We start from the raw sequence: 26814 nt of genomic DNA on the forward strand, positions 1-26814 counted from the left end.
AATAATAATTTCATAGCTTCTGTAGGATTGGGAGGGTTAGGCTGGGATTTTAAATTCCATATCCGAGATTAAAACAGTAAGTCTATTATTAAATAACTTGGTTGTAATCAAAGCAGTTTCTGTTGATTTACTCAGTTGGCTGTCATTAAACTTCTGGGGGTGTTGCTTGAAGCAGCAATAGTTAAATGCATATCCAAAACATTTATCTGAAGGCATAACAAAGGCTGGGTTGAATCACAGTTTTGACTCATTCAATTTCTAGCACTGAGTGTTGATTTATTTATGGGCTGTGAAGCTGTGGAAGGAAAAGATGCAGGACAACTATATTATTTATTTTGTTATTTATCATAGAGACTAGAGATATGGTTTCACGATGATCTGAGGTTGATCTAAGGTTTCTACTAGAAGGTTTTGTTTTAGCATCAGAAGAACTATGTTTGGTCATTAGTATTCTGTCAACCAGCAGGTGCTTCATGGTTTTAATGCAGATATATCTTAAAAATTATGATGTATCTCAACTGAACCCGAGACTCTAATATTCTTCAATGGCATTTATTATTTTGCATTTCTGTTAAATCCCAATTTTTTACATGACAATCTTCCCTTATCATCAGTCTTGAAAAGTCAGTTGATGCTGTTAGCTCTTTTATAATTGATCTTTCATGGCCAAATGTGAACAGACTTTCAGAGGCCAAATGGTTGTTTTTTCAAGTGTCTTGGGATTTGAAATTTGAAATTTTTCTTTAAGCAGCAATATTTAATTTGGTCAACTTTTCATTTCATGAAGGACTAAATGTGCAATTAGCCTGTGGACATATTTGGTAACTTCAGAAAAAGGTGGGGGTTTTTTCCTTTTTTTTTCTTTTAGAGTATTTTTTAATGACAGAATGTAAAACTAATATTGGGTGAGCGTGTTATTAACCTTGAGTTTAAATTTGGCATTCTTAATCCTATGATTAATTTCATGATTAATGTCCAGCAACAGAGGTTGAAAGCTTAAATGTTTGCGAATGCAAGCATGAAATGAAATTCTAATAACACTACAATGATGTGGATTTATGAGGTGTGTTGGCTGCTAGGGATAACTTGGAAATGCTGTTGCAAGAGTAATTTGTCAGTGTGGACAGTGATGAAGAGTTGACAGTTTATAGCGTGGTTGCACAGCTGAATGATAAATGTGCCTGCTGAGCTCTCAAGTCAGAACTGCTGATTTAAAATATTAAAATGCATTAGGGTAATGGAAAGGATATTACTGTTAAGATTTTTCTTTTTTACTTCAAGGTTAGACTGTTGGAGTGAGATGGTTGTGTACGTGCATGTTTCAAAAGGCAATATATGCATCAAATTATGTCCAACCTCAGTTAGGAAAAACAGTGTGCATGAAATTATGTGTGTATCTACTTTTACTCTTCAAATCACCTCTACAATCTAGTGTGACAAGTGTCTGTGCTCTTTCGTACTCTTCTGGGATCTACTTTTTTAATTCTGAAGCAGTTCAGTTAGGGTGTTACACTACGCTCATGCACTACTCTTTGTAATGTAATTTCAAACTTGTAAACAAAACAGCCTAAAATGTTTCATTTTGTTGTGCAATACGGGTCAGAACCACAGAGACACAAAGTAATTTGTTGACAGTTTAGGTTTAGAAACAAAAGGCTGGCATAAACCCCAGCCTTTGGGTATCAGCCATGTGCTCTGTTATGTTTTCCCCATGAGTGTCTGCAAAACAGAAACAATGCTGACAAAGCCCAGGCTGCCCCAGGTGTTCCCTCCTGAAGAGCCTGCTCAAGTGCAGGTACCAGCACTTCTGCCTTGCTTTGGGTGGCAAAAACACCTGCAGGAACTTGAGAGCAGCTCTTCTGCACTGCTCTGTGTCTTGGCTGCTTGAGCAGAATGGGAGGCAAGTGTGGCAGCCCAAGGAAAGCAAGAACCAACCCAGCATGTCCAGGCTCCTGCCTTTTATTTAAAGCTGTCCCTTGTGCAAACTTGCAGGTGAAACTGAGAGAACATTTGCACTTCTTTGTCACTGTTTTGCTTCAGGCAGTGGATCTTTCCTGGGGTATGATATGCAGCTGTGTGGTCACAGACCCATGGAATGGCTTGGGTTGGAAGGGACTTCTTCTTGTTCAACCCCCTGTCATGGCAGGGACACCTTCTCCTGTCCCAGGGTGCTCCATGTCCTGTCCAGCCTGGCCTTGGGATCCAGGGATCCAGGGGCAGCCACAGCTTCTCTGGGTGACCTGTGCCTCACCACCCTCTGGTCTCAGAACACAAATTGTGCTGGACTCTTTGAAGAGCAGGTGAGGTACAAATGGCCTGAATAGCAAAACCAGGCTTACATTCTCTTGAATACAGAGCCAGACAGGGATTAGAAATAGCAAACATTAAAAAGCAAGTTTAACTTGCTTCCTTTTAACTGTGATGCCCATAGAGAAGAGTTACTTTTAAACTTAGCATTTGGTTATGAAAAAGGCAGTTGTTTAATGCTGTAATGGCACTGGCAAAGTTATAATTTTCAGGGATGGCATTGCCTCTGGGCAGAAATGTGAAAAAATTAATTTCTAGGCGGTACAAAAATATATTTCAGTGCAAAATGTCAGTTTGCAGCTGAAGAATGAAGCTTTTAAAAATATCTTCTAGAAAATGAGTTTTTCACACTATTTCCAAGCTTAAAAAAAAAAATTGGAGAAAGTGGAGGGGGTCTATAGATTTTTTTTTCCTTTCTTTATCTACATCCATGTTTCTATGAGAGGACTGCTTTCCACACAGGAGTGGGACTGGTGGTCAGCTGGTAGCTGTGGGGCAAGTTCCCCCCTCCCATTACACTGGTGCTTACCTGCTGGAGCTGGGCAGGTGTCTCTAAAATCCCAGGCTTTGGTTCTCTAGCTCACCTTTCAGGTGCACATGTAATTTTTGGTACCCATCCTGGAATCCAACACTTCAAAGATTTTAAAGTGGTTTGAATTCCAATCTGTGGGAGTCCTGTAGCTTTTGCATGTGTGCTAACACGCTGCTGGAGAGAATTCTTGTTTTCAGTCCTTCGGACTTGATGGAAACACAAGGTGTGGTTTGGTAATGGGAGTATTTTCCTTCATATTTTTTGTTTCAGGGCTAAAGCAGAAAAATGTGAACCAAAGGTGATTTTGAACATGGATTTGTTTCCAGGGTGCAAGCTGTAGTCTGAGGCACAATTTAGTGAAAATTCCTGGGTATGATAATTATAGATATTCCTTTAATCCTCGTGGTTTTTCTAGTTTAATGCAATTTGCTCACATCCATGGGGAAAGTCCCCTTTCCACAATTTCTGCTGCTAATCCTGGACATTGAGATAATGATTTGCATTTCTTCAGTGTAATGTAACATCAAACCAGCTTCTTTCAACTCTATGCAAATACTCAGAAATTTCACAAAACCAGTGTCGTTGTCTGAAATGTAAATCACCAAAAGTTCAGACTTATTTAGTCATTTTACACATGTCCCTGAGAAACTGAAACGCTAATGATAGTCAGCACTTCATCCCAGAACCTGTTGGCCTGATTTTGGGTGATTTGAGTTGTTATTTTTTGGGTGATTTGGGCTGTTATTTTTTCCTTCTTCTGTCACCTTAAACTGGGATTAGTCTTTTAATGACTTGTTGGAAAAGACATAAATGCCAGTGTATGAGAGGAATCAAATACAGTGCACATTGCTGAAGGCAAACAAGAGGCTGTTTGTTGATTGATGTGTGAAATGTTGTGTTGCCTTGTCACCAGGGCTGTGGGTGCCTGACACCCAACATTTGAGACTGCCTTTGGAAACAACCACATCCAAAGCTGCCTGTATCCTACCCATTTCACTAACCAGACAGGCACTCACCTTGCACATCACAGATTCTGCAACCCCCTCAAAGGGATTCTGTCACTGAGGAAATGCCAAACAAAAAATAGGAGTTGAACAAGCCACCTTCCCAATTGGAGTTGTCCTTTCACATCAAATTCTCAAAGAGATTTGTGGCATTACAAGTTCACTACCTGCCTAATAAATTTAAAGATGCACTTTCTTTCACCACATATTGCAGTGGATTATTTTGTTTGTGTATTCTTCTCTCCTGGACTCACTTAAGACACTTAAGAGCAGCACTGAACCATGGATAGAAGTACACTGAGCAGTGTGTTCACCTGGTGTGTAAAGAAAGTTCTTTTAGCTTCCCTATGGATGGGCTGCACCTGCCCTTTGGCAGAATCCAAAATGAAGATTATCCCAAGGGCTCAGAGCGTGCCCTTCAGCTCCAGCTTTTATCAACTCCCACTGTGAATCTTTGAAAGCATAAAAGTCTTTCTGAAATTTTGGATGTGGAGAGCTGCTGGCAGAGTATGCTTTGATTCAATTTGGAAGATGCTCAGACTACTCCAGTGCTACAGATGTTTGTCAGGTTCTTAAAACCTTGCCTGAAGTACTTGCTCTGTAATGGAGTCAAGTGCTGCAATCTTGCCTTGCATACAGTTTCAGTGTGTGTCTGAGGAAGTCACTGGAACAGACACCTGCAAAGCTTCTATAAAGCAAGTACTCTTCAAATTTACTAGGTTTGTTTGGGGTTTTTTTCTTCATCCTAAACCTAGCCATGTACACCTCAGAGCAGTTCAGAACACCAGCTTTTCTCTAGTATTGGGAATCATGTAGCACTTAAATTTTGTACTTTTAAACTGCTGTGCAACTTAACCTTAAGGCGCTGGCTGCTTATACTCCAGGCAGTCTGTGACTAATGTGATTCCAAACCAAGTAGGAAACACTTGACTTCTCAGGTGGACATGGTTTCCTGAGCAAGATCAAAGACTGCCTAATGCCCTTGATTTGCATTGAATTCAGTACCAGGAACAGGAGTCACAGCTGGTCTTATTCAAAAATATGACAGTACAAAGATAAATATAGTGTGTTCTGAATAATAGCTTAGCATTTATATCACTCATCCAAAAAATGGTCTGTCTTCAAATCTACAGTTGCTGCTTCCCAACAGTCATCTTTAACTGCTAATCTGTCTGCTATCACATCCTTCCTATTAAATCCTCTACATGACAGTACAACAGGAGGTTGCTATGGAGAGAATCAGCTGGAGAAAGAACTGATGGGAACCCAGTGAGAATAAGGCGGTGCTGGAAATGGGCAAGAGGAGCTCTGGTTCCTTCTTCAGAGGCAGCTTTAGTGTTTGGTCTTAAATGATCAAATGAACAAGTTAAAGAGCAGGATCCAAATGAGCATCACTGCCTTCCTTCACCTTGCTCAAAATTAGGGCTTGTTGTATGTAGATCTTCTGTACCTAAACAATTGCAAAGCTGAAGGATATTTCTGAAGGAATTTTCTTCTAGAACCCACTTTAGTGATGTCATAATCCTTTCTGCCATCATTGCTAAAGATCAATAAGGAAAAATGAGAGTCAGACCAACTGCAGACACTGATATTACTTTGAAACTATTCCTTAAGTGTTTATTTGTGATGAGAATTATTATAAATTATTTTTAGACTAGAGGGAATATTACTAAAAGCACAAAAGAACTGTGTTTGTTTTTCAGTCAGTGAGGCATGCAGTGAACTGTCCTTGGCAGCCCTGAAAAATCTGCAATTCCTTTAGGATGCCTTGTGGTGCAATATGAAATACATAAAGTAGTCCTTGAAATGTCATATCTTAATTTAGATCAGTTCTAATGCTAGGAATAATGCAAAATTTGTACTACTGAAACAAAGAAAGAAAAAAAAAACAAAACCAGAGACAGTTTGTGACTGTGCATGATTTATAATGTGGAGCTTGCAACTCTTTTCTGCCACAATTTATATTGTAAAAGTTAGGATTGATAACTGCTACACTTTCTGGTGTGGTTCCAGAGTTGAAGACCACTAAAGAATCAGATGTTTTCAAAGGCTGATAAGTCACTGCTTTCAAATGTTATATTAAACACATTGAGTAGGTTAAGTCATAGCATTCAAAATGCTTTTCTATAATTTGTCTGAGGAACCCAAGGTTGATACATTTCTTCTCTTTAATGAGGTTAGGATGGCTATTCATTTATTTTCATGTGATTGGCCCTCTAGGCAATCATATGGTGTGATTTTAAGCCTTTAATCTGTAATGCTCCAGGCTTCTGCAGCATGATTAAGCTAAAATTGTGGTTTGACAGGTCTGTGATTGGAGGAACCATAAAAGCAGCTCTGACTTTCAGTTCTCTGAGAGTTGTGAACTTAATCAGTAGTGGTGGGGTGTCTCAGCCAGCTGATAAATTTTCACATTTTCCCCTTTTGACAGTACAGTCATGTTACAGTTTTCATGGGTTTGCCTTCAACACTGAGATTTCTCCTTCCCCAGAGCAAGTGATCTAATTTCTTAAGGCAGATAAATAATAAGGATTCTACACAACAGGGAAGACCCCGGGGGCAGCTCAGGAGCTCTCAGTGACTTGCATCCATTTGCTGTTTCTTCATGGACTACTCCCTGTTGTACTTCTTTATTTTGTAGTGGACAATAGTAGGAGTATTGCATTTGCACTGTTCATGTTTCTCTTAAGAAGCACAGCTGTTGATGCCTGTGAATGTTGTTACTCATGTTATAATTACCTTATTTATAGCCTTCAAACATGCTGGCTTTGATTCTATAATGATTCTTACTTTTTTGGTCTGCATTGCTACAAGGTAGAACTTTGATCCTTTGATTTAGCTGGCTTTGTCTTTTTATAAACATATTCTAGGGAGATGGAAATATTCCAAAATACATATTGTTGTAAGGTGTAGAAGCATAAAAAAACTTATTGAAAACATTTTGGAACTGCTCAGAGAAATTGTATTTTGAGCATTTAACAGCTGACCTCTGCCTTGATCTTCTGTTTTCATTATCTTGAATGAATGTCTAAATGTGACTTCTGGTGGCAAATTTGCTGGGTTAAAAGAGCATTGAATTGCAAAAAGCAATCTTAAGCTTTTTCTGCCAAAACAGCAGTTTTATCTTGAAATGATGACCTTATTATCAGCTGATTACTTTTTTAAGCCATCAGGTTAGCATAAAGATGTAATATAAAGGCAGTGAGTGGAGGCTTTGGTCAAGGTGAAAATAAAGTAACATAATTTATTTTGATGTGATTGTTTTATAGGTTGAAAATTGGTGTCCTCGTTTACCTTGGAGAGCAAAAAATCCTAATGAAGAAACTGATCAAAAAACAGTGGTAAGAACAGCCATGTCCTTAAAAAGGACAAACATGAGAACTAATTCAGCAATTGTGATTCATAAAGTAAAGTGTCCTGGAACCCTGTGCCACATAAATGCTAAAAAGACTAGAATTTACAATTTTTACTCCTCAATTCTTCAAAGCTGAAAGGCACCTCCTTGATGTGTATAGCTCATGTATCCAGTCATTGTATTGTGCTCTTGCTGGTAGATTTCCATTAAAAGCATTTGTGTTTAAATTTATGAAATACTGTACACAGCTACCAAGAAAAATTTCAAATCCACAAACTGCTCACCAGTGTTAAGTATATGTGAAAATGTCCATTTTTATTGTCCCGGTAATATGGAACCTTTTTACAAAACTGCATTAATGGCAAAGGCTTATATCCATTTCAGGTTTGTAGTAACATTTTGATTACTCTGTTTTTTCCCATTAAATACTATAAGCACACAGAGTTGTTTCTAAATTGCTACAGCCTAATTATGTAGCAATTAGGTAATTTAAGATAATTGCTGGGCTGCATATGAATGCTTCTTACATAATATAGATATAGGTTGCCTCATTTTTTAAAACCAATTTATCTTAGAAGAGTCTAGCTTTAAAACAAGTATTTCCTTTAAAATTTATACCCTGGTAATGTTTCTTCCTTTCTGGTGTAATTGGAGACTTCCTTGTGTTTGGAAGATTCATGATACACATAAATCTTGAGCCTACTGTTCTGTATTACTATTTAGACTTACCTGTACCACATTTTGAAGCACATGAACAATACCAGACCTTGTATTGCAGAAATAAATGCATTGTGAAACATTGCAAACATATTCTGGGCTACCAAGTAATACTAAAAAAAATAACAGTAATTTATGTAGCTTAGAAGTGTCAGTTTAAGTATTTCTTTAACATTTGAACTAAAATCTGAACGTGCTAGGAGTTTTTTCTATTTCATTTATTTAAAAGAGGAATATAAAGAGCTCACATTTGAGCAGTTTTTAACTTCTGGAAAGTGTGTTGAAGAATAACTAATGTTTGGGGTGTTTCTTAATGCTTTGCTCGAAGGCTGAAATCCGTATCAACTTTGATAATCTCTACAAAATGATGTCAAGGCATGAGGAGTTCAGGTGGATGATGCTGCGCATCAGACGGATGGCTGATACCTGGATTGAAGCCATTAAATCACTTGCAGAAAAACAAAATTTGGAGAAAAGAAAACGAAAAAAGGTAAATGAGAGCACTTTTGTTCCTGTCACTTGCTGTTATATGGGCTCTTTCAAGCTTCTTGTTCCAGGTGTAGCTTCAGAATGGAAATGGAAAATATAAAAGGCTCATGTTTATACTCCTTTCAAGAAGTATTTTCCTGTTTGAAATTCTGTTGCAATGGGTGTTTGCTTTACAGATAGTGTTACGTGTTTTGCATGAGTCAATCTTGGACTAAGTTTTCTGACCTCTATAGTTTTGGATAAAATAGACTATGTAGATTAAATACAGACTATGTTCTAAATGGAGAAACTGGGAATTTACTGCAAGCTGATGACACTGGAGTGTTTTATGTAGCCATAGGAAACAGCAATTGTACATCTTTGTTGTCCAGAATTGAGATATACTGTAAATGGTGTATGTTGGTTTTGGATTTGAGTAGACTTAAAGTTGACCAATACTTTGGAATGGATCAGTTTAGACCTCCTGTAATGAGTTCAGTTTTAAAGCCATGAGACACTTGAAGTGAAAAGGTGTAGTTCATTTGATTTTATTTTTTTTAATTACCTTAACTAGTTAAGATAAAGCCAAAAGTTGCAAGCACAACAACAGGTTTGCTTTCTTGCCTTGTTATTCCTGGAGCCAGTTCTGAGTGGCAGCAGCCCCATGTATGTTCATATTTCCACTCTCTCTTAAGCCTCTTTTAAGCTCAGCTCCTTGCTGGAGATTCTCAGTCCTTGCATTCATTACAAAATTAAATTATTCAGGTGGAAGTATTGGCTTGTTTCTCTTGATTTTTTTTTTTTTTTTTACCATAGCTGGAATTTAATAGAAAGGAAAACTGCTGTAATGTATAACAGTTGCATGTTTAATGTCGATAACTCAAACATATGACTTTCCTTTCCAGATCCTTGTTCATTTGGGGCTTTTGACAAAAGAATCTGGATTCAAGATTGCAGAAAATGCGTTTAGCGGTGGCCCACTTGGTGAATTAGTCCAGTGGAGTGATTTAATTACATCTCTCTACTTACTGGGCCATGACATCAGGATTTCAGCTTCACTGGCAGAGCTCAAGGAGTAAGGAGATTACTTTCCCTTTTGAAACCAGAATTAGAAGAAAAGAATTGTAAACTCTTGAAGCTTCTATTAGCAGTATATAATTTCTTGAAGCATAAAATGAAAGTGATAATTCACTAAACAGACGATAAGATTATTTTCATGAGCTAAGTATATGTGCCATGGAAAGGATAATGTGTTTTCACTGTAGCTTCAGGCTCTTGGGACTTCATAAATGAATGTTGTAAAATTCCAACTAAGCAGCTTAGTCTTTAACATTCCAGGTGCTTTAACCAGCTGCAATGGGAAATGCTACAGACTAGCCTTATTCTGTGTCCTCTGCTTCAGTTTCTGCTGTTCTTCACTCAGTATCTCATTTTAAGATAAAGGTTTAAGTTCTTTAAACATGTTACTTTTGATGTAGTTAATTGCTTGTGTTAGGTCAAATTGCTCCTTACTCTTCCTTGTTCTGCTTTGCCAACTATTTCAGCACCAGACATAAAACATCTGTTTGAAGCTTGAGCACATGTGCTTTTTCTGCAGCTTGCTTTTTTAAATTACATGACAGCATTGTTTTATAGACAGCTCTTATACTATAAAGCTGTCAATAGAAGGCAGAAATTATTTTGAATAATTTCAAAGCACACTATTTTTAAGCATTTCAAACATATCATTCTTTTGCTTAAACTAGACAAGATTTTTAGTGAAAATTAGTGCTTTACATTTAATAAATGTTGAGCATCTCTAGCATTTCAGTGTTCGTACATGGTTCATGATAGTAAAAGAGTAAAACTTTTTTGGAAACTGGAATTATTGGAATATATAGTGTTACTGCATCAATTCAAGGTATTTGGAAAGTAATGCTTTTTCATATTGCTTCTTTTTTTGTTTAGGATTATGAAGAAGGTTGTAGGTAACAGATCTGGCTGCCCAACCCAGGGGGATAAAATTGTAGAACTCATTTACATTGATATTGTGGGACTGACTCAGTTTAAGAAAACCCTTGGTCCATCATGGGTTCATTACCAGTAAGTATAACACTCACTTGCCCTCTAAACTGCTTTGTTAAGGAGCTTTTGTTGAATAACACATGTCAAAATACTGAAATAAGTCCATTCACATGAATTTGTTTAAAAGTGAAATGCACTTTTCTGTTTTCTTTAGCTTTTAGGATTAAAGGGGCTAATGCTTGTTCTTTGCATGCCATCATTATCCCCCCCAGCAAGCTTGAGATTCTTGGATTCAAGTATTTTTAATCTTAAAAATCTTAATTATCCTCTTGATAAATCGTCATCTCTGCCCCTCTTTCCCTGCTTTCTTTACCTGCACTTCCCCCTCCCCATTTTTTCTGTAAATTAGTAGGTGAGCTGAGAGATTACTGCATTTTGTTGTTTAGTTGGAGTACCAGAGGCATGTTTTGCTTTTTTATGTTTGTAACCACACTGGATCAATGATTGTGGAGATTTATCTGTTCTAATTGTATTGCCCAACAACTGCAGTGCAATTTTCTGTTCCATTCCTTAAGATAGTGGGCAGAGAGTTCAGGGGCAGGTCTGAACAATAAACTGCAGTTATTGTTGCTTTTCTAATCTATAAACATCTTTCCACTTGTAATGGAAGATGAGGGTGACAAGAAAGAACTTTGTGTACCTTTCTTCACATCTGCAGTTTTAGAACCTCTTTTCTTTTTGTCAATAGCTTTAAATCATTAAGTCTCTCATGTATTGACACATCAGCATCAAAGAAACCCAAATCTCAATTACTGATGCTGAATTTTCTATACCTGCTAGAATTAGCTGTGTCTCATGATCCACAAAGTCCAGTAAATCCTACTTGAAGGAAGGTATTGGAAGGTGCTCATGGCAGAGAAACTGTTTTCTTTCAGCCTCAGGATTTTCCAGAGCATTGGATCTTTCCAGTGTAATTTTAAATGAGAGTACTGTGATCAACATTGCAGATTAGATTACTCTTAATCTCTTTTAGAAGCAGGGAAGTAAATGGATATTCTAGTTTTTAGGAGCCTGCTAATAAAGATAATCCCATTTTCCACCGAGCAACAGTTACTTGTCTGTCTGCCAGATGTAATTGTCACTAGGAGATCACATGCAGCACTATGGTCAGGATATGAAACCCTTCCTATAAATTTTAGATGTTCTTCCTGTCTGCTTGCAATTACCTGTCTGGTATATCCTGTAACAAAGCTATGGAAATACATATTGAGATTATAGATTAGCTATTCAATTTTTCTTTTTTTGTAGAATCATTACATCTTGAATTATCAGTCTGTTTTACATGGATTGCTATTTTTTGGTAATGGCTGGTGTTTTCCTGTTTAGGAGAGCAGAATTACATTTAACTCCAAGTACCATAAGTACTGCAGTTGTTGGCAGTTCCTGGTAGTTGAGGCTGCAGGCGTGTCCTGACTCTCATTCCACTTGCAGACCATCCTGGCAGCCTGGTGGGTGGAAGTACCACAAGTGAACACATCACATAAGCACAGAGAAACAGCAAAAACTGAGTGGTTTGGTAGTTTTTTTTCCCTTTTATACTAAAACCCTCAGGGTTTCTTAGAGTTACAATTTTTTGAGGCTTTTGGGGGAGAAAAAGGTATCTTAATGCCTGTCTTCTTCAGCACTGCCTTTGATGGACTGGAAGGGAGTCTCATCCAGTCCGTGGCCTGACTGAAAAATAGATAAGGATGCATTTGTTTTTCATGAGAGATTTTTGCCTCACCTTTTGCTGAAGACTGAACAAGATGCCCCAGCATGTTGCTTTATATAGTTAAGCTTTTCTTTAAGGTGTTTTTCTTGGCCTGGTTTCTTGTTAACTGCCCATTACTGCTTATTCTAAGGGGGTTCTGGAGAATAAATTACTTCTTTCTCTTCTCTGCCAGCCCCTAGAATGTTGTCTATACTGCTTTTCCTTCCATTTGCTTTTTTAAAGTACATACATTTAGGGGTTTGAGTCATTACATACAATTCATCTTTTGTATACCTTTCATGAAACTTGTTATATTTATTGTGAATCTCTCTAATTACATGAGGCTTTTTCTCAAGTTCAGTGTACGAAAGAGGATCCAGAGTCTAGCAGAGACTACAGAATTGATTAAAGCAGGGGAATTAATTTGTAGCTGCATGGATGCTGTATCCTATTTCAGGATCCTCTTCCAATCATTGTTTTTTCTCCCAGCATCATGAGTTATCTTATAAATTTTGTCATTAAAATGTTTTGAAGTTAAAACCACAAAGTGCCTTATAACAGCAGAGGCATCCATTTCTGTTTAATTCCAATAAAATAAACATTATCACAAACAAAGCTGCTTTTTAGCCCTTGTTCTTTACAAACTCTGTTTTTTTTTTTTTCTCAGTTGTATTTTATGTCAGTAGGAATAATTGTTTCTCTCAAAATAATGTGTTTTTCAGTGGATGTATGCAGGTCTGGTTTATGCAGACCAGACTCAGATAAAAATGAATTAAAATGTTTTTATTCACTTCAGATCAGAATAGAGTGGCAGAACAAGCCTCTGCCTTCAGAACAGTCACTTGGTAAGAGTGCTTTATATAATCTTTCTGGGTGAACTTGAGCCCTGAGGAAATTTTTGGTAGTTGCAAATCAGGTTTCTGGAACTGCAAGCTCGAAAGAATGACCCTGCTGCTTTGGGAGTGAGTATTTCTGAAAGACTCTGCACAGCTGAGAGCACCAGTGACTTTTGGTAGTATGTGCTTCATCTGTGGGATAACTGGTGCTGCAAATAGCAGGAACACAGCAGAACACATCTCATTTTGGACTGCACCTTATTTCCAAGCAGAGCAATGCCTGGACGTGCTGGATTTTTCAGTTCTGAGGTGTGGATGTTTGAATGCAGTTTGTGTGCAGTGAATCAACATACAAATTAATAGTTTAATATAGTTTGAGAAGTGCAGTCTTTCTTAGCACCCTCATCCTCCATGCAGCACATAAAAATCTGGTATTTTTTTCATTTTTCCACAGTCTCTCTAGCAGTGACTCATTCCCATATGCCAACAATCCAGCTGGCTTTTTTTTCTTGAAATAAATTAATGTGACAGCTATCCTGAGAAATGAGCAATGTTCCTGCTTTGTACATGTTCTCTAGAACACATCTTTTTTAGGAGGTTTATTTTCTGTCCTAAGATTTTAAATGCAAATACTGTGTGGCCTGATGAAGTGGGAGAAGGATACAAAAAATATGTGTATAAATATGTCCACTAGGTCAGCTCTGTTAAGACTGTGCTTCGGCCCAATACTCAAAGGGGAAAGAAAAGCTCCATTTCAATAATCCCGGGTTACTTTTGTCTGATTTTTTTAAAAGCCCTAAAATTGTCACTTCTAATGTGCTAGACAAAAAAGACTAATATGGCTGTTTCAAAAGCAATTTACTACCTACCAGTCCTCTTTTTAATTAGGTAGAGAATAGACTTATTGTGACACCAATTTCAGGGCACGCTGCAATTCTCTGCAGCTTCACTCCTAAAGTTAGGTGACATTTTAGGAAGGAAGAGTGGGAAAACTGAAATTAAAGGTATACCAAATTAGCATTTTAATTTAAAATATATCCCTGAGTTATAAGAAAAAAATACTGTTTTGTCATTTTCAAAATTAATTCTTTCACTTTAGAAATGCTAATGCTTGTATGCAAAAATAATAAAAAAATAAAAGGCATCTAAATTATTAAGTTAAACAAATGGAGAATATGGGAGTAGGGTAGACAATCAAGGTATTCCTACATATATTAAAATATCAATTCAGTATAACTGCTATTAATTGCATTCATTTCTAAATTTTAAATCTTTACCAGCTCTTTTCTACCACATTTCAGGGATTAGTTTCACCACTTGAAGCTTTGATCTCTCATACCATTCCTGCACAGACTTGCACGTTTTTCTGTTGTCTTTTTTTCTGACTTAGTTTATACCAAATCATACAAATATTTTTCTTTTGTTTTCCTGCTTTCTGGTTTGGATTTCTGTTGCATCACATTGCCTGACCTAATTCAGAGACCCTGCATGTACTGGACATGGTTCCTCATATCCCTGTGAACCATTAGTGCTTATCTTACATTTTTTAAAAAAAAGAGAGGCAACAAAGCAGAGTAGTGCTCCTTACATATATCTCTTGACAGCCTCCAGTAATGTTGCAGTTTTTCAGTAGCTTTCTCCTATTTTTCATTCTCCTGTGCTCAAGTACCTGGCCAAAAGCTGTATGTTTGAGAGGAATTTTGTTTTAAGACCTGCCAAGAAATAAGAGGGCTTTTATTACTGAATGATTCATCAGTGCAGAACTTGTTTTGGTCCTGCTGGAGTATTTTGTGTGATGCAGAGATAATTGCCACTGTTGTAAAATATTTTCATTGAGAACAGTTGACAGAAAACACTGCACAGAAACTGATCTGTCAGCTTTGTTGTTTGGTGAATCATAATATGTTGTATATTTTGACTTTCTTTTTTGTTTGAAATATCTCTGTGAATGTTTAAAAAAGCACATCATTTTTCTCAATTTGTATTTTGAAATACGAAGGTAGCATTTCATAGAAAAGTTTAAAAGTTCCCACATTATTGAATACTTTTAGAGAAAGAAGCAACATATAAGTAACACGTAAATTTATTTTGAGGACTAAAATATTTTATTTTTAAAGCTGAAAAATAGTTGGAGATTAGTTCTTTCACCATTTGAGGGCTAAATTCTTTCACCTTTAAATGCCAAAATCAGGTGTTTTACTGAACAGAATATACATATGGGCTTGGAGTATGGGAAATGTTGAAAAACTGCAAAAAATAGGCATTTTTAAATTGTCATTTTTTCAGCTGCCTCCCTTCTCTGCCACCCATGAGGTCCCTTCCTTAGCACATACCAGCCCAGTGCTACAATGTGCAGTGATAAGAGTTTGTGTTTATAGCACAATTGCACATGTTATTTAATTCCTGTATAAGTCTTTTCTGCAATTTTGTTTGTAGAGGGCTGAAGAATGGTAGACTGGAGCCCTGTAATGCACTTCAGTAGCAGTGGTCACTATGTGCAAGTCATTTCAAAGATTTGGCAGGCTGCATTTTGGAAACATAACTTCTAGAATCTCTGTCCTATAACATGTACTTCTTCATACTGACATATTTTTTCATACTGATACTTCTTCATACTGACACTTTTTCTGCTTGTCATGCACCATGTGCCCTTTCTTTTTCAATAAATTAATAGGATTTTAAATACAGGGTGAGTGTGAGTCTCTCATCCCAGGCCCTCTGTAATCCAGTGCCAGGATTTCTCTCTCTTTTGTCTTGGTTGATGCAGGTAATTGACTTTTATGTTGTTTCTTCAAAAGTCGATGAGAAAATGTTTCATAAACAAATAAATGAGCTGACTGCAAGAACTCAGCATATTAAACCATCTTCAGTGCTTTTAGTTGGTCTGAAAGTCAGAACCTGGAGATTAAATACAATTCTCTAAAGACAATGTCCTCTTCTGCTCTGATCTTCTTGGCATGTGGCCTCTGGTTGCTGCATTTGGTTTGTGGTAATGGTTGAGAACTTTAGAAAACACATGGAAAATCCTCTCTTCTTCTGCCTAAATTCTACTCCAGAGCCCTAGGAAATGCAGGTGGCCACTGTGGCATTCCCATAAGCTCTACTTGGATTTTAAAGCATAGCTTCATTCTGTAAGGAAAAAATAAGCTCCAGGGCTGTTATTTGAATATCTGATATATCCTTGAATTTGCTGTTCATAACATCTTTGTGAATGTAATATGAACAGAAATGTTTGAAATTAAAATATACCTTCAGTGTGTATGTTCTCCACAGCTGCAAACAAAGACAGAACACATTTTAATTATCATAACTATGTGTGTATATATATATATATATATATATACGCACATTCTTATATATACATATGTAGGTGTACCCACAGTACATTTTTTTTTCTTTTTCAGGTGTATGCTAAGAGTTCTGGATTCCTTTGGGACTGAGCCAGAGTTTAACCATGCCCATTATGCCCAGTCTAAAGGCCACAAGACACCATGGGGAAAGTGGAACCTCAATCCACAGCAGTTTTATACAATGTTCCGTAAGTACTTCTGTGCTTATGAATAATTTAGAGCTTTAAAAAGGAATGCTGTCATTGAGAAGAATTTTTTCAGTATGAAAGACAAATTCAAAGTTTAATAAAATGCAACTGCTAAATGGGAAGAATTTTGTCAGTGTCTGTAGACTGTGCAAAAGCTCTGTTGTCCTTCCACCCAGCAATGAGAAAACAAAAATACTGAGCTAATATAAATAGTGGTAGGGATCTCTATGCCCTGGGTACCTGTGGAAAGTGGTGCTTGGCTTTTCCCTCAAGTATCAGGGGCTTTGTTACTTTTGCTTTCTTTAATATTACTATAAAGCAATAGATCTTTGAGGAACTTGCTAGGTTACACTTTTATGAACTCCTGCATTTCATCACGTTGAACTGAAGTTTGGAACTATGTTGGCTATAGTGTTGTATTTCTGCTTTTGTTCTTCAGCAGCTCAGCAGCACCATCCCTTCACTGTTTCTTTGTTTTCAGAATTCTAAAATGACTACTCAGCAAAAAAATTTGTCTCTACTTTCTTAGGGCTTCGTAAAAAAATTTACCTAACTTGTTTTCATATTGTGAGTATTTATCCTCAGGTAAACTGACTAATGTTTATTTGCCAGTAGTGTACAAAGCTGTTGTAAAATAAGTAGTAGATTTCAGCACTGCTGTAGATCTTTGAAGTATCAATAAATATCTTTTGAAGTGACCTAGCTGAACCTAAAAAAGAAACAAAACAGACACAAAAAAAAGGTACAAATTCTCTATAAATTGGGTCAGATTAAATGGTTAGTGTGACCTGGTCTATACCTAGTCTTTGGCTTTATGGCAGTAGGTTCCAGAATCAAGGGATCTGCCTCTGGGCTGTTGTAGCAGTAATTCAGGTGTGTTGTCTCTGAAAGGTGCAGGGCAAGGGAGGCTCAGGGCAGTGCCTTCTGCTGTGTGCAGAGGCTGCTCACCAAACCTGTAAGGAAACAGTTCACGGTGACCAGCCCACCTCCAGAGTTTGGTGCTGGTCCCTGTCTGGCATTAAGATCAGGGCTCTGTCCTCTCTCATCAGCTTTCATCATCAATCTTTGAAACTTTCCTGCTTTTCACAGCAGAATTATACATGCTGCTGTCGGGTTGACACGCTTTTGATTTCAGTTGCCCTGTAGAATTCTTGAGAGAGGCATATTTTGTCTGTCAACATTTGCTGTGCAAGTTTTTCCAGAGAAATATAAGTGTAGGTTGTTCAAGAGATAAAAGGCTGCATTCACAGTTGTTGGGAAGCAAGTAACAAAGCATGTGGTGGTGAAATGTGACTTGAAAGTGGCTGCAGAGTTTGTGTCTGGATATTAGTAAGCAGAGCTTGTTTTGTATCCACATTTGCTAATATTTATTAGTTTGTCCTAAATGGAAAATGGACTCAATTATTCTTTGTTTAAGTGGTCCAGCTGTTGGGAAATTCAGATGTGAGGCCTGTTCAAGATAGCACCAAGGGGGATGATGCACTCAGTGCGAGCTTGTTTTGTATTCACATTTGCTAATATTTATTAGCTTATGTCCTAAATTGAAAAGGGACTCAATTATTCTTTGTTGAAGTTGTCCAGCTGTTGGGAAATTCAGATGTGAGGCCTGTTCAAGATAGCACCAAGGGGGATGATGCACTCAGTGAAAATAGCTGGATGAGCATTGGTGATAAAGCTGTGTGTGCACTGCTCAGTCCCACTCCATGAAATGCAGAAGAAAGTAAATCTTCTCTCTAGACATCTCTGTTGTGGCAGTACAGACTGCCACAGGTATAGTTTCTTGTGCAGAGAAAATTGCTTCATAATGAATTTTCCAAAGAGTATGACTGTATTGGAATTTTAATAAATAACCATTTCCAATTTTTTCTGCTGGAAATGACTATGGGTTTTCTTCTGCAGGAAAAGGGGTAAATAGATTGCAGGTAAACTAATTCTGAAGCATGAGTGGTTCCAGTGCTGTGGATTATTCAAAGATTTTTCTTCTTTTTTCCCTTCTTTTTGTTGTTTGGTTTTGTTTTTTTTATTTTTTGCTAGGTGCAGAAGAGTCAACATGTGTTGTGATATTTAAAGTTTATATTTGTTGTTTTGTTCTCTACTGCAGAGATAGCACCATCTTTATGGGGTTGTAATTAAAAGTGCATATTATGCATCAGTAAAGATTTTATGGCAGATTGGAACTCTGGACACCTTCCCAAGATCCCCAGACTCTATTATGTTTTGAGAACTCTGATTATAAGGGCAGAAAATTATCCTGAGCAACAAGCAAGCCATATTCAAACCTGTGGCACATTACCAAGTGCTTGACTGTTCTCTGTGTTTCCCAGAAGCATGAGAGCTTTTCCCCCTTTTTATGTTTTCCATGTTTTTAATTCAAATACCTTCCTGCAAAATAACAGCCCTGGTACTTCTAAAAGTGCATGATCTTGCTTAAAAATCCGTCTGAGTGCTGCTTCCTGTCCGTGGTGTTTGAGGCATTAAATTCTACCAGTTCCAAGTGCTAACTTTAACAAAGGTTTATTTTTCTTTTGAGTGTGTACTGCCTTGCCTCTCCTTTGAATGCAGTCTCTCATCCAAAAATATGAAAGGATGGAAAAAATGCCCCTTTTCAGACATATTTGAAATGTGCTGTTTGCTGTGTAAAATTCTAAAAAGTCCTTGGGTCTGAGTGGGTGCCTGGCTGTTGCTGAGGCATTTTTTTGTGAAAAAGAGTAATTGTCGTTTGAAAGATGAAGTGTAATGGCAGAGGGACATGTACACTGTGTATGGTTTCTCTGTTCTCCTGCATTATCCACTTGGCTGATTTTCAGGAACAAAAATGCAAAGCCTCATAATTGCAATAGAATTTTTTTTAATAACTCTGGTATAGGTTTAGCATTGCACATATCGAAAATGCCTGGGGTGTTGTCTTTGGATTTAGGAGGTTTTTGTTTTGTTTTGTGTTCTTAAGCTTTTCAAAATGTGATTAATTATCAGCTTGTGTGCCAGAGTTTAACAGCAGGCCTAGGGAGGAGATCCTGCTGTTTAGTGCAGCCTTTTTCTATGTGCACTTGTGAGGCTATGGCACTTTAGAGGCAAAAAAACCCCCACGTGTTGGAGTAGTTTTTATATAGTAGGGATGGATTTCCACCTGAAGCATTGAGTGTTGGAGTCCATCACTGGAATTAAACATCCAGTCTACAAAAAAAACCAATCCAAAACAACAAAACCCCTTACTTTTCATGAGCCTAAAATCTGTGTTTTGTAGGAGGGAGAACAGTGACTGACACTGCTGGAAAAAAGGGGCTAAAAATAATATAAAAAACTATGAATTAGTTACATAACTTTTGCACACAGTCTTTTTTCACCTGGGTTGGGTTGAAAACAGTTTTGCTGACTTCATTTGCCACATTTAAATATTTTATGATCACTATGTCTGGGTGAATTAGGCAATGCAATTTGTATTCTGATTTGCATAGCGTGACTTGGTAGGCCAGTAATTAGCATGGGTACCTAATACACAGAGAGTTGGGTGGTTGGTGTTGGTAATTCCTGTGTAAGAGGTGAATCCAAGAAATTTGTTAAAATTTATTTATGCCATTGAGCAATCTTTGCTTGCATCTTTGCTAACAAGCATAAATCCAGGGGGTTTTCAAACTGTTGGTATTGTATCTCTGAGATTTGTCAAGCTGGATTTCTTCTGTTTCTTTTATCTCTAATAATAAAATAAAGCTTAGCATGCAGACAAAAAATATCATTACTATTGGACTCAGTCCAGCTGCAGAGTTTTTATTATCAGAAACAAGACAGAAAATAGCTGCTTACTCCAGTAGGCATATGGAGCAGGACTTAAAATTAATAAAAACTCTTTTGGATAATAAAGCAAGCAGATGTGTCCTTCAGTACTAATAAGAAGGAGGTGATCAGTTGCATAATATGTTCCTTATAGCTTCTTTTCTGACAACATTTACTGTAATGTAGCATTGACCAATATTTTCAAAGGTGCTGAATCTGCTCTGTTTCTTACAGCTCACACTCCAGATAACAGCTTCCTTGGATTTGTGGTAGAGCAGCATCTGAATTCCAGTGACATTAAACACATTAATGACATCAAAAGGCAGAATCAATCTCTCGTTTATGGCAAAGTAGATAATTTCTGGAAGGTGAGTTTTTTATACTCATATGCTTGAGTAAATTTATGTTGATCAATAAAATAAAGCACAATTTGAAATTTGAAAGTGTCCCATCTGTCTAAACCCATTAAGTTATTTTTCTGGAAATAAATGTATTTGAATAATTAAATTGAACATTTTGAAGTCTTTCTGTTAGAGAAACTTCTGTCTAGATTGATGTGGATCCTTTGCTATTTCTGTACACCTTTCTGGTAGAACAAAAAATATAGTCTTAAAGTCACAATAATTTTAGAAAATGTAGAAGGCTGCTAAACATAATGGAAAATTTAAGGTGTGAACTTCCATTAATCATAAGCAAACCTGGCTCTCAATTGCTTCTGTTCTTATATCTACAACGAAAAATGTGCTGCTTTTTGAGATGAAAATTCTGTTCCACGAAAGGCTCTAAAAGTGTGCAGTCTCATTTTATCTCCTGTAACAATATCAGAGTTTTGTTTCTTTAATATTGCCATTATTGTATTTTCATCTGCAGATGAGAGCAGCAGAATAACAACACCGACGTTTGGTGATGTTTTCACTAAATTAAAGTGTATTGTGTTTCTAAGTCATAGTGGTCTCTTTTTTTTTCACCCATTGTCCTTTTCTGTGACTCCTTCTTCCAGGCTGAATACCTGGAAATGTGTGTCTCATGCAGTTTTCAAAGAGATTACTTACTAGTATCTGGATTTCTTCCAAGTTACCTCCAGCTCAGTGTGCCCAAATACTCTGCATGCCCATATCCTCCATGTCCCTTCCCTCCTGTCTAAAAAGACCTTATTTTTAAACCTCCTGTCAGCTGAAAAGGGAACTCATCAGTGCCATACATAGGGCCAAACAATGTGACAGTGGGAGAACACCTGGGTCTCGCATTGTCTTTCCTTTTCTCTTTATTGGCATGAGAATATTGCTTCTGCACAGTTTTTCAAACCACAAAAACAGCATTCATTCTGATGACTGAGATTATACAGAATAAATTCTCTAAAGGCAATAACTACAAGTAAATGGTCCATCTGTGAGACAAAGCAAAACTAAAACTTGATAGAAGCAGTAGAATGTTTGCAGTGGTAACAGAACAAGTAGAGCTGGATGCTTCTTGGCTACTGTGCTGAGAAAATATGTAGTAAATACATGAAGGAATTTATTCTGTTTGGATCATGGTATAGAAGGAATTTGTATGCCCCTGGGTTCAGTCTCTCCTGTCTGCAGAGTGCTGGAGCAGAGCTGGAATCCTTTCTTTAAGTCTTTTCAAGCTTAGGCTCTTGTACTTTTACATGTGACTCTACTTACACTTTTGCTTGTGACTGATCTCATTATCAGTCTCTCAAGAACAGCAGCATACAATAATATTCTAAACTTCCTGACCTGATTTGCAGTGCACATCAGCAGAAGAACCTGTTGAATACTAGCTGGATTTAAGGAACAAGACAGCTCCTTAGTCACCAGGGTGTTTCTCACTGACATATATATCTTTCTCAGTTTATTCAGTCTGTATGGATTCAGAAGTGTGTATGGATATTTTATATGCCCAGAGGGGAGATTTGTGATTAGTCTCAGATTCTGTATGACACACAGGATATTCATGGACTGATTAAGACAAAAACATGGCTTTTTGGGAAAGAATATCCAGTCTTGATTTTTAAATAGCACACAATGGAAAGGCCACTGTTTCCTCTGGTGAAGTCCTCTGACAATCTAACAATTGCTTTCTCCCTAAAGACTTTGCATTATTTCTGGTACAGATTTCCATGTGGTTGTTTTGAGTCTTTGTAGAAGTTATAAACTTTCTCAGCTGGCCTGATGATGTTTCTGTTCTATTGCCCTGCAGGAATATATAGGTTGAGGTCAAAATAACCCACAATCATCTCCTGAAAAGCTGTATATATTGAACCCCTGAGAGCTGTGTGCTTTCTAATCCTTAGGTTGAGGTCAAAGCAACCCACAGTCATCTCCTGAAAAGCTGTATATGCTGAACCCCTGAGAGCTGTGTGCTTTCTAATCCTTAGAAGTTTTCACATGTCGGTTTTCTGTGAACCTTCTCAAGATTATTAACATTCCTCTTGAAAGGTGAATGTTTGCAAAGGGCAAAAGTTTTCACATGTTGGTTTTCTGTGAACCTTCTCAAGATTAAGATTATTAACATTCCTCTTGAAAGGTGAATGTTTGCAAAGGGCACTTGGGCCATACCAGCATCAAATCCAAAAGGAAATACTGTCTCATTTTTAGGCAGGTCCCCTTCCACCATTAGGACCTCTCAGCCAAGACCTTTGTATCATTTTTTAAAGTGCTGCTTTTCATGTCACTGCTGTATTCTATCAGTATTTCCTATCTTGTTTTTTCCAAGATGTTTGATTTGGTATCTGGCCATGTTAAAATGTGTACTGTGTGCTGGTAACATTGAGCAGATTAAAACTGTAACTTGCAGATTGTAGCTGCAGTCATGCTCATATGCACTCACATATAAAGTGCAAATCACTGCAGATAGACTTTGAATCAGTTAGTGTGGGATTTCTTATCTGGAGTGATAAAATCCAATTCTTGTGATCAAGAGAAAGCCTGAACTAATCTTGTGTCTGTGTAATTTGCTTATTTCACGTTTCTTTCATTTTCCCTGTTCAGTGTTCTTTTCATCTGCCACCATGGCTTGTATGGAACCAGAGTAATCTATTTATCCTGCTCCTGTTCTTTCTACTGAACATGGCCAATTAATGAGAAGTGTAATCTGCACAGAGTACATGTGTCACTGCTGGGGCTGATCAGTCATTAGAGCAGCACAGTGGGGAGGGGAGAGTGTTCCTGTCCCCAGACTTTGGTGCTTTTGGGCAATAGCAGTGACAAATCAATGGTTTAATTTTAAACCAAGCAGGCTGAAGTGGGACTGAAGTGTGCACAGGACCTCTTCTCCCTGGGGCTGTATAAACCACCATGGCTTTACACAGCCATGGCTATGGGTTTTTTCCTGTGCCTGAGCCCAGTGACGTCCATCCCATCCTACAGTGGCCAAGTCTGGGTGCACCCCCTGAGGTCAGGAAGGATGTATGGTGCAGAGGGTGTAAGATAAATCTGCTTTATTTCCCTCTGGTAACTAAATCTGCCTTAGGTGGGTTGAGGATAACAAACAGGAGGTCCTAAAGATTTTTTTTGCCACATTTCCAAAAGTTATCTTTAGAGGTGAGCTATGAAGGGCAACATTTACCAAGTGCTGGGCAAGTGTTTGTTGGGATAAAAGGTTTGGGGTTTTGTTTGGGATTTTTGGCAGTACTGAGGAATAAAGAGAGTCCTATCTATGCCAAAGTGGGAGATTTATAAAATGTGTGTGAAACCCATAATGCTCTCCATTATCAAAATTTACTTTAATTACAGACCATTTCAATTAAAAGAGAATGTTTGGAGCATTTCATGTTGCCTTAGCTGCTGTTTCTAAGTCTGTTCTTTGATCTTCTTCCTGCAACTTACTGTTATACTCTTCCATTAATTTGACCCTTAATCTAGCAGAAAGAGTCAAGATTCATTTCGCAGTACTTGCTATTTTTTTTTTAATTCTTTGTTCTTCTTCCTGCAACTTACTGTTACACTCTTCCATTAATTTGACCCTTAATCCTAGCAGAAAGAGTCAAGATTCATTTCGCAGTACTTGCTATTTTTTTTTTATATATTGTGGGTTGCTGTGAGAGAAGTCAGAAGGCTGCTTCTGCCAGAAAATAGGCATACATAAGTATATAATGACAGCTTTAGTATTTTGTTATAGTCTGTTGGAGCAAATATTGAAAATATTTGTATATTTAGAGGCAAAATAATGTGGGAGTTTCTTACTAATGCTACTTGAGAAGCTAGGCATTCTCCTTAAATATATACTGCCTGCATAGCAACTTTTGAAGAGCTGCATTGGAAATGGTTACCTTCTGCTTGTTCTCAATGGGAAAGCACATCACTGAGGCTGTTCACACTAATGTTCCCTTCGTAGCTCCAGGGAACATGTGATGGAATGTAATTTCCCCATCATGTGCCCTCTTGCACGAAGCAGGAGGAAAGTCCCTTCTTTCTGGTTGGTTTTTGTACTTCGTGTTTAGCATTGTACTTTGAATAAATATTTTATTTCAACTTTTAAACTGAAAGAAAAATAAGTAAGGACAGAAGTTCCTTCTGACCTTTTCTCCCACGTGGTCAGTGCACTCACAAACTTTCTTGTGGTTGTTCTATTTTGTGTGCATCCAAGTGTGCAGCAGCACTGGGGGCTTATCAATTGATCAAAACTTACCCCAGAGCCTGGCACCACGAGCTCTGTCCTGCCTTATGCCACAAATCTAACAAATTGGAATGAGCCAGACACTTTAGCTCAGCAACATTTCTGAAATTCACTATTTCCTTCTGGAAGCAGTATGGATCAGAAACAAGTCAGTCAAAACAAATGAATGCAGTAAATAAGCATACAACTTTAAAGGCTTATTCTTTAATATTTATTATGAAAATTAGAATTTAATTTATTATGAAGAAAGAAATAAAACTGTATTTTTCATGGATATTTACCTGTCAGGTAGTCCAGTCATCAGCTTCTCACTTTCCAGAACTCTTCAGCTGCAAAATGAATTACTGAGGTCTTACAGTACTGATTAACACAATCACCTACTGTTATTTGGTTAGCACAAAACCAACACAACCTTTTCTTCCTCTGGTCCCACTTCCTATTTTCATCTGTGCCTCTTCACTTTTCTCCTTCAGCACTTAGAGTGAACAAGGATGTTCTGGAAATTTCCATTCAAAGGACAGGAAATCGCTGCTTGGGTGTTGGTGTGCATTGCATGACAATGAAATTGTCAAATCTTGGGAAAGAAAAAACCCCAAACCTTCATGGATGAAAAAGATGAGGATAGGGAAGTGGATAAGGTTCTTCAAGCTCTGCCAGCTTGATCCTAAACCTTCACTGAGATGTTTTATTCATTCTTTGTGCAGAATTTATATATGTGCCAATGTGTGTTTTATTCAGAGATATATGGTGCCTAAAAAAGAAGTTAAAAATGGACATTCAGGAAGAGCAAGAGCATTGCAAAGTTATATAATACTTCCCTTGCAAATTCTCTCTCTTTGCAGCTTTGCTAATTCAGTTTATTTCCTGAATCTGTTTCTCTGTTGATAAACTGTCTGGTCCCACATTGTTGAGATCTCAGTAAGAGGTGGTTTCAAAGTGTTTGTGGTTTCAAAGTGTTTGATCATGAACCTATGCAAACTTGGTTTGCCTCTGCAGCTTTTTCTGTCACTGAGTCCCTCAAATCTCTGACCTGTTGCAGAAGTAGCTAACGTAGTCATTTTTCTAAACCTGTCCCCCTGATCTTTGTTTGGATTTCTTTGTCCAGGACATTTTGAATAGTCAATCACTATCCACGTTCTTTATGCCAGCTATGGGTTTGTAAACCTCCCTCATATTCTGACAAGTTGTCTTTTTCAAACTGAAGAATTGTTAAAAAATTTCTTGCAGATTTCTGTGTGTAGCAGAAACTGTCCTGTATCTTGGATCCTTCTTACCCCTCTCAGAACACTGTCCAATGTTTTCAGCTTCTGTTTGAGAAAATGGACCAGAAATGCAGTGGTGTGTGAGGAGGGAGAGAGAGAATGGTTTTTACAGAATAGTTCTATAACATTCTCTTTATTTCTGGATTTCTTTCAAAAAAATTCCCATCATTTACTTGGTTGGTGAATAGATTGACTCCTACTGAACAATGGACTGATTTTTTCGTGGGCCATAATCATGCATTAGTATCATGCAGTGATCATTCTTGAGTGACACTGGTTAGCTCAGGGGTTTCTTTGCACACTTGAAGTGAGGACTGGTTTTCAATATTTCTGTCACTTTAGTTACCAAACAGGTTTTATTTCTGTGAGAAGAAGTCTATGCAGCGGTAGGGGTAGATGTTGGAAAATACTTTCAACTTCAGCACATAATGTATGATCCCCACATTCATGGTTAATGCTTAGTTTTGTACCACACAGTGCTTAGTACAAATGCCAGAGATTAATGTGGCCTTGTGTTAACTCCCTGTGTCTGAGACTAATAAGTCTTGTGCCAGCTAATGCCTCCTTGTTTACTGGTATTAGTGATTAATATGTACTGGCTGATATCTCAGTTTTGAGAACAAGGATTGTGTGTGTGAGAAAAGAAGGAT

General features: G+C 37.5%; 1 protein-coding gene across 1 annotated transcript in view; it reads left to right on the forward strand.

Annotated features, from left to right (window-relative positions):
- MGAT5 (alpha-1,6-mannosylglycoprotein 6-beta-N-acetylglucosaminyltransferase) overlaps positions 1-26814 on the forward strand; it is a 70711-nt gene that overhangs the window by 17284 nt on the left and 26613 nt on the right. Inside the window, exons 5-10 of the mRNA XM_041405754.1 lie at positions 7113-7184; positions 8244-8405; positions 9289-9458; positions 10331-10465; positions 16378-16511; positions 20517-20650. Of these exons, the coding sequence (XP_041261688.1) occupies positions 7113-7184; positions 8244-8405; positions 9289-9458; positions 10331-10465; positions 16378-16511; positions 20517-20650 (807 nt within the window). The remainder of the gene's footprint in view (positions 1-7112; positions 7185-8243; positions 8406-9288; positions 9459-10330; positions 10466-16377; positions 16512-20516; positions 20651-26814) is intronic.

The sequence above is a fragment of the Onychostruthus taczanowskii genome, unplaced genomic scaffold, assembly GCF_017590055.1.
Source record: "Onychostruthus taczanowskii isolate IOZ18803 unplaced genomic scaffold, ASM1759005v1 scaffold10, whole genome shotgun sequence".
Lineage (NCBI taxonomy): Eukaryota > Metazoa > Chordata > Aves > Passeriformes > Passeridae > Onychostruthus > Onychostruthus taczanowskii.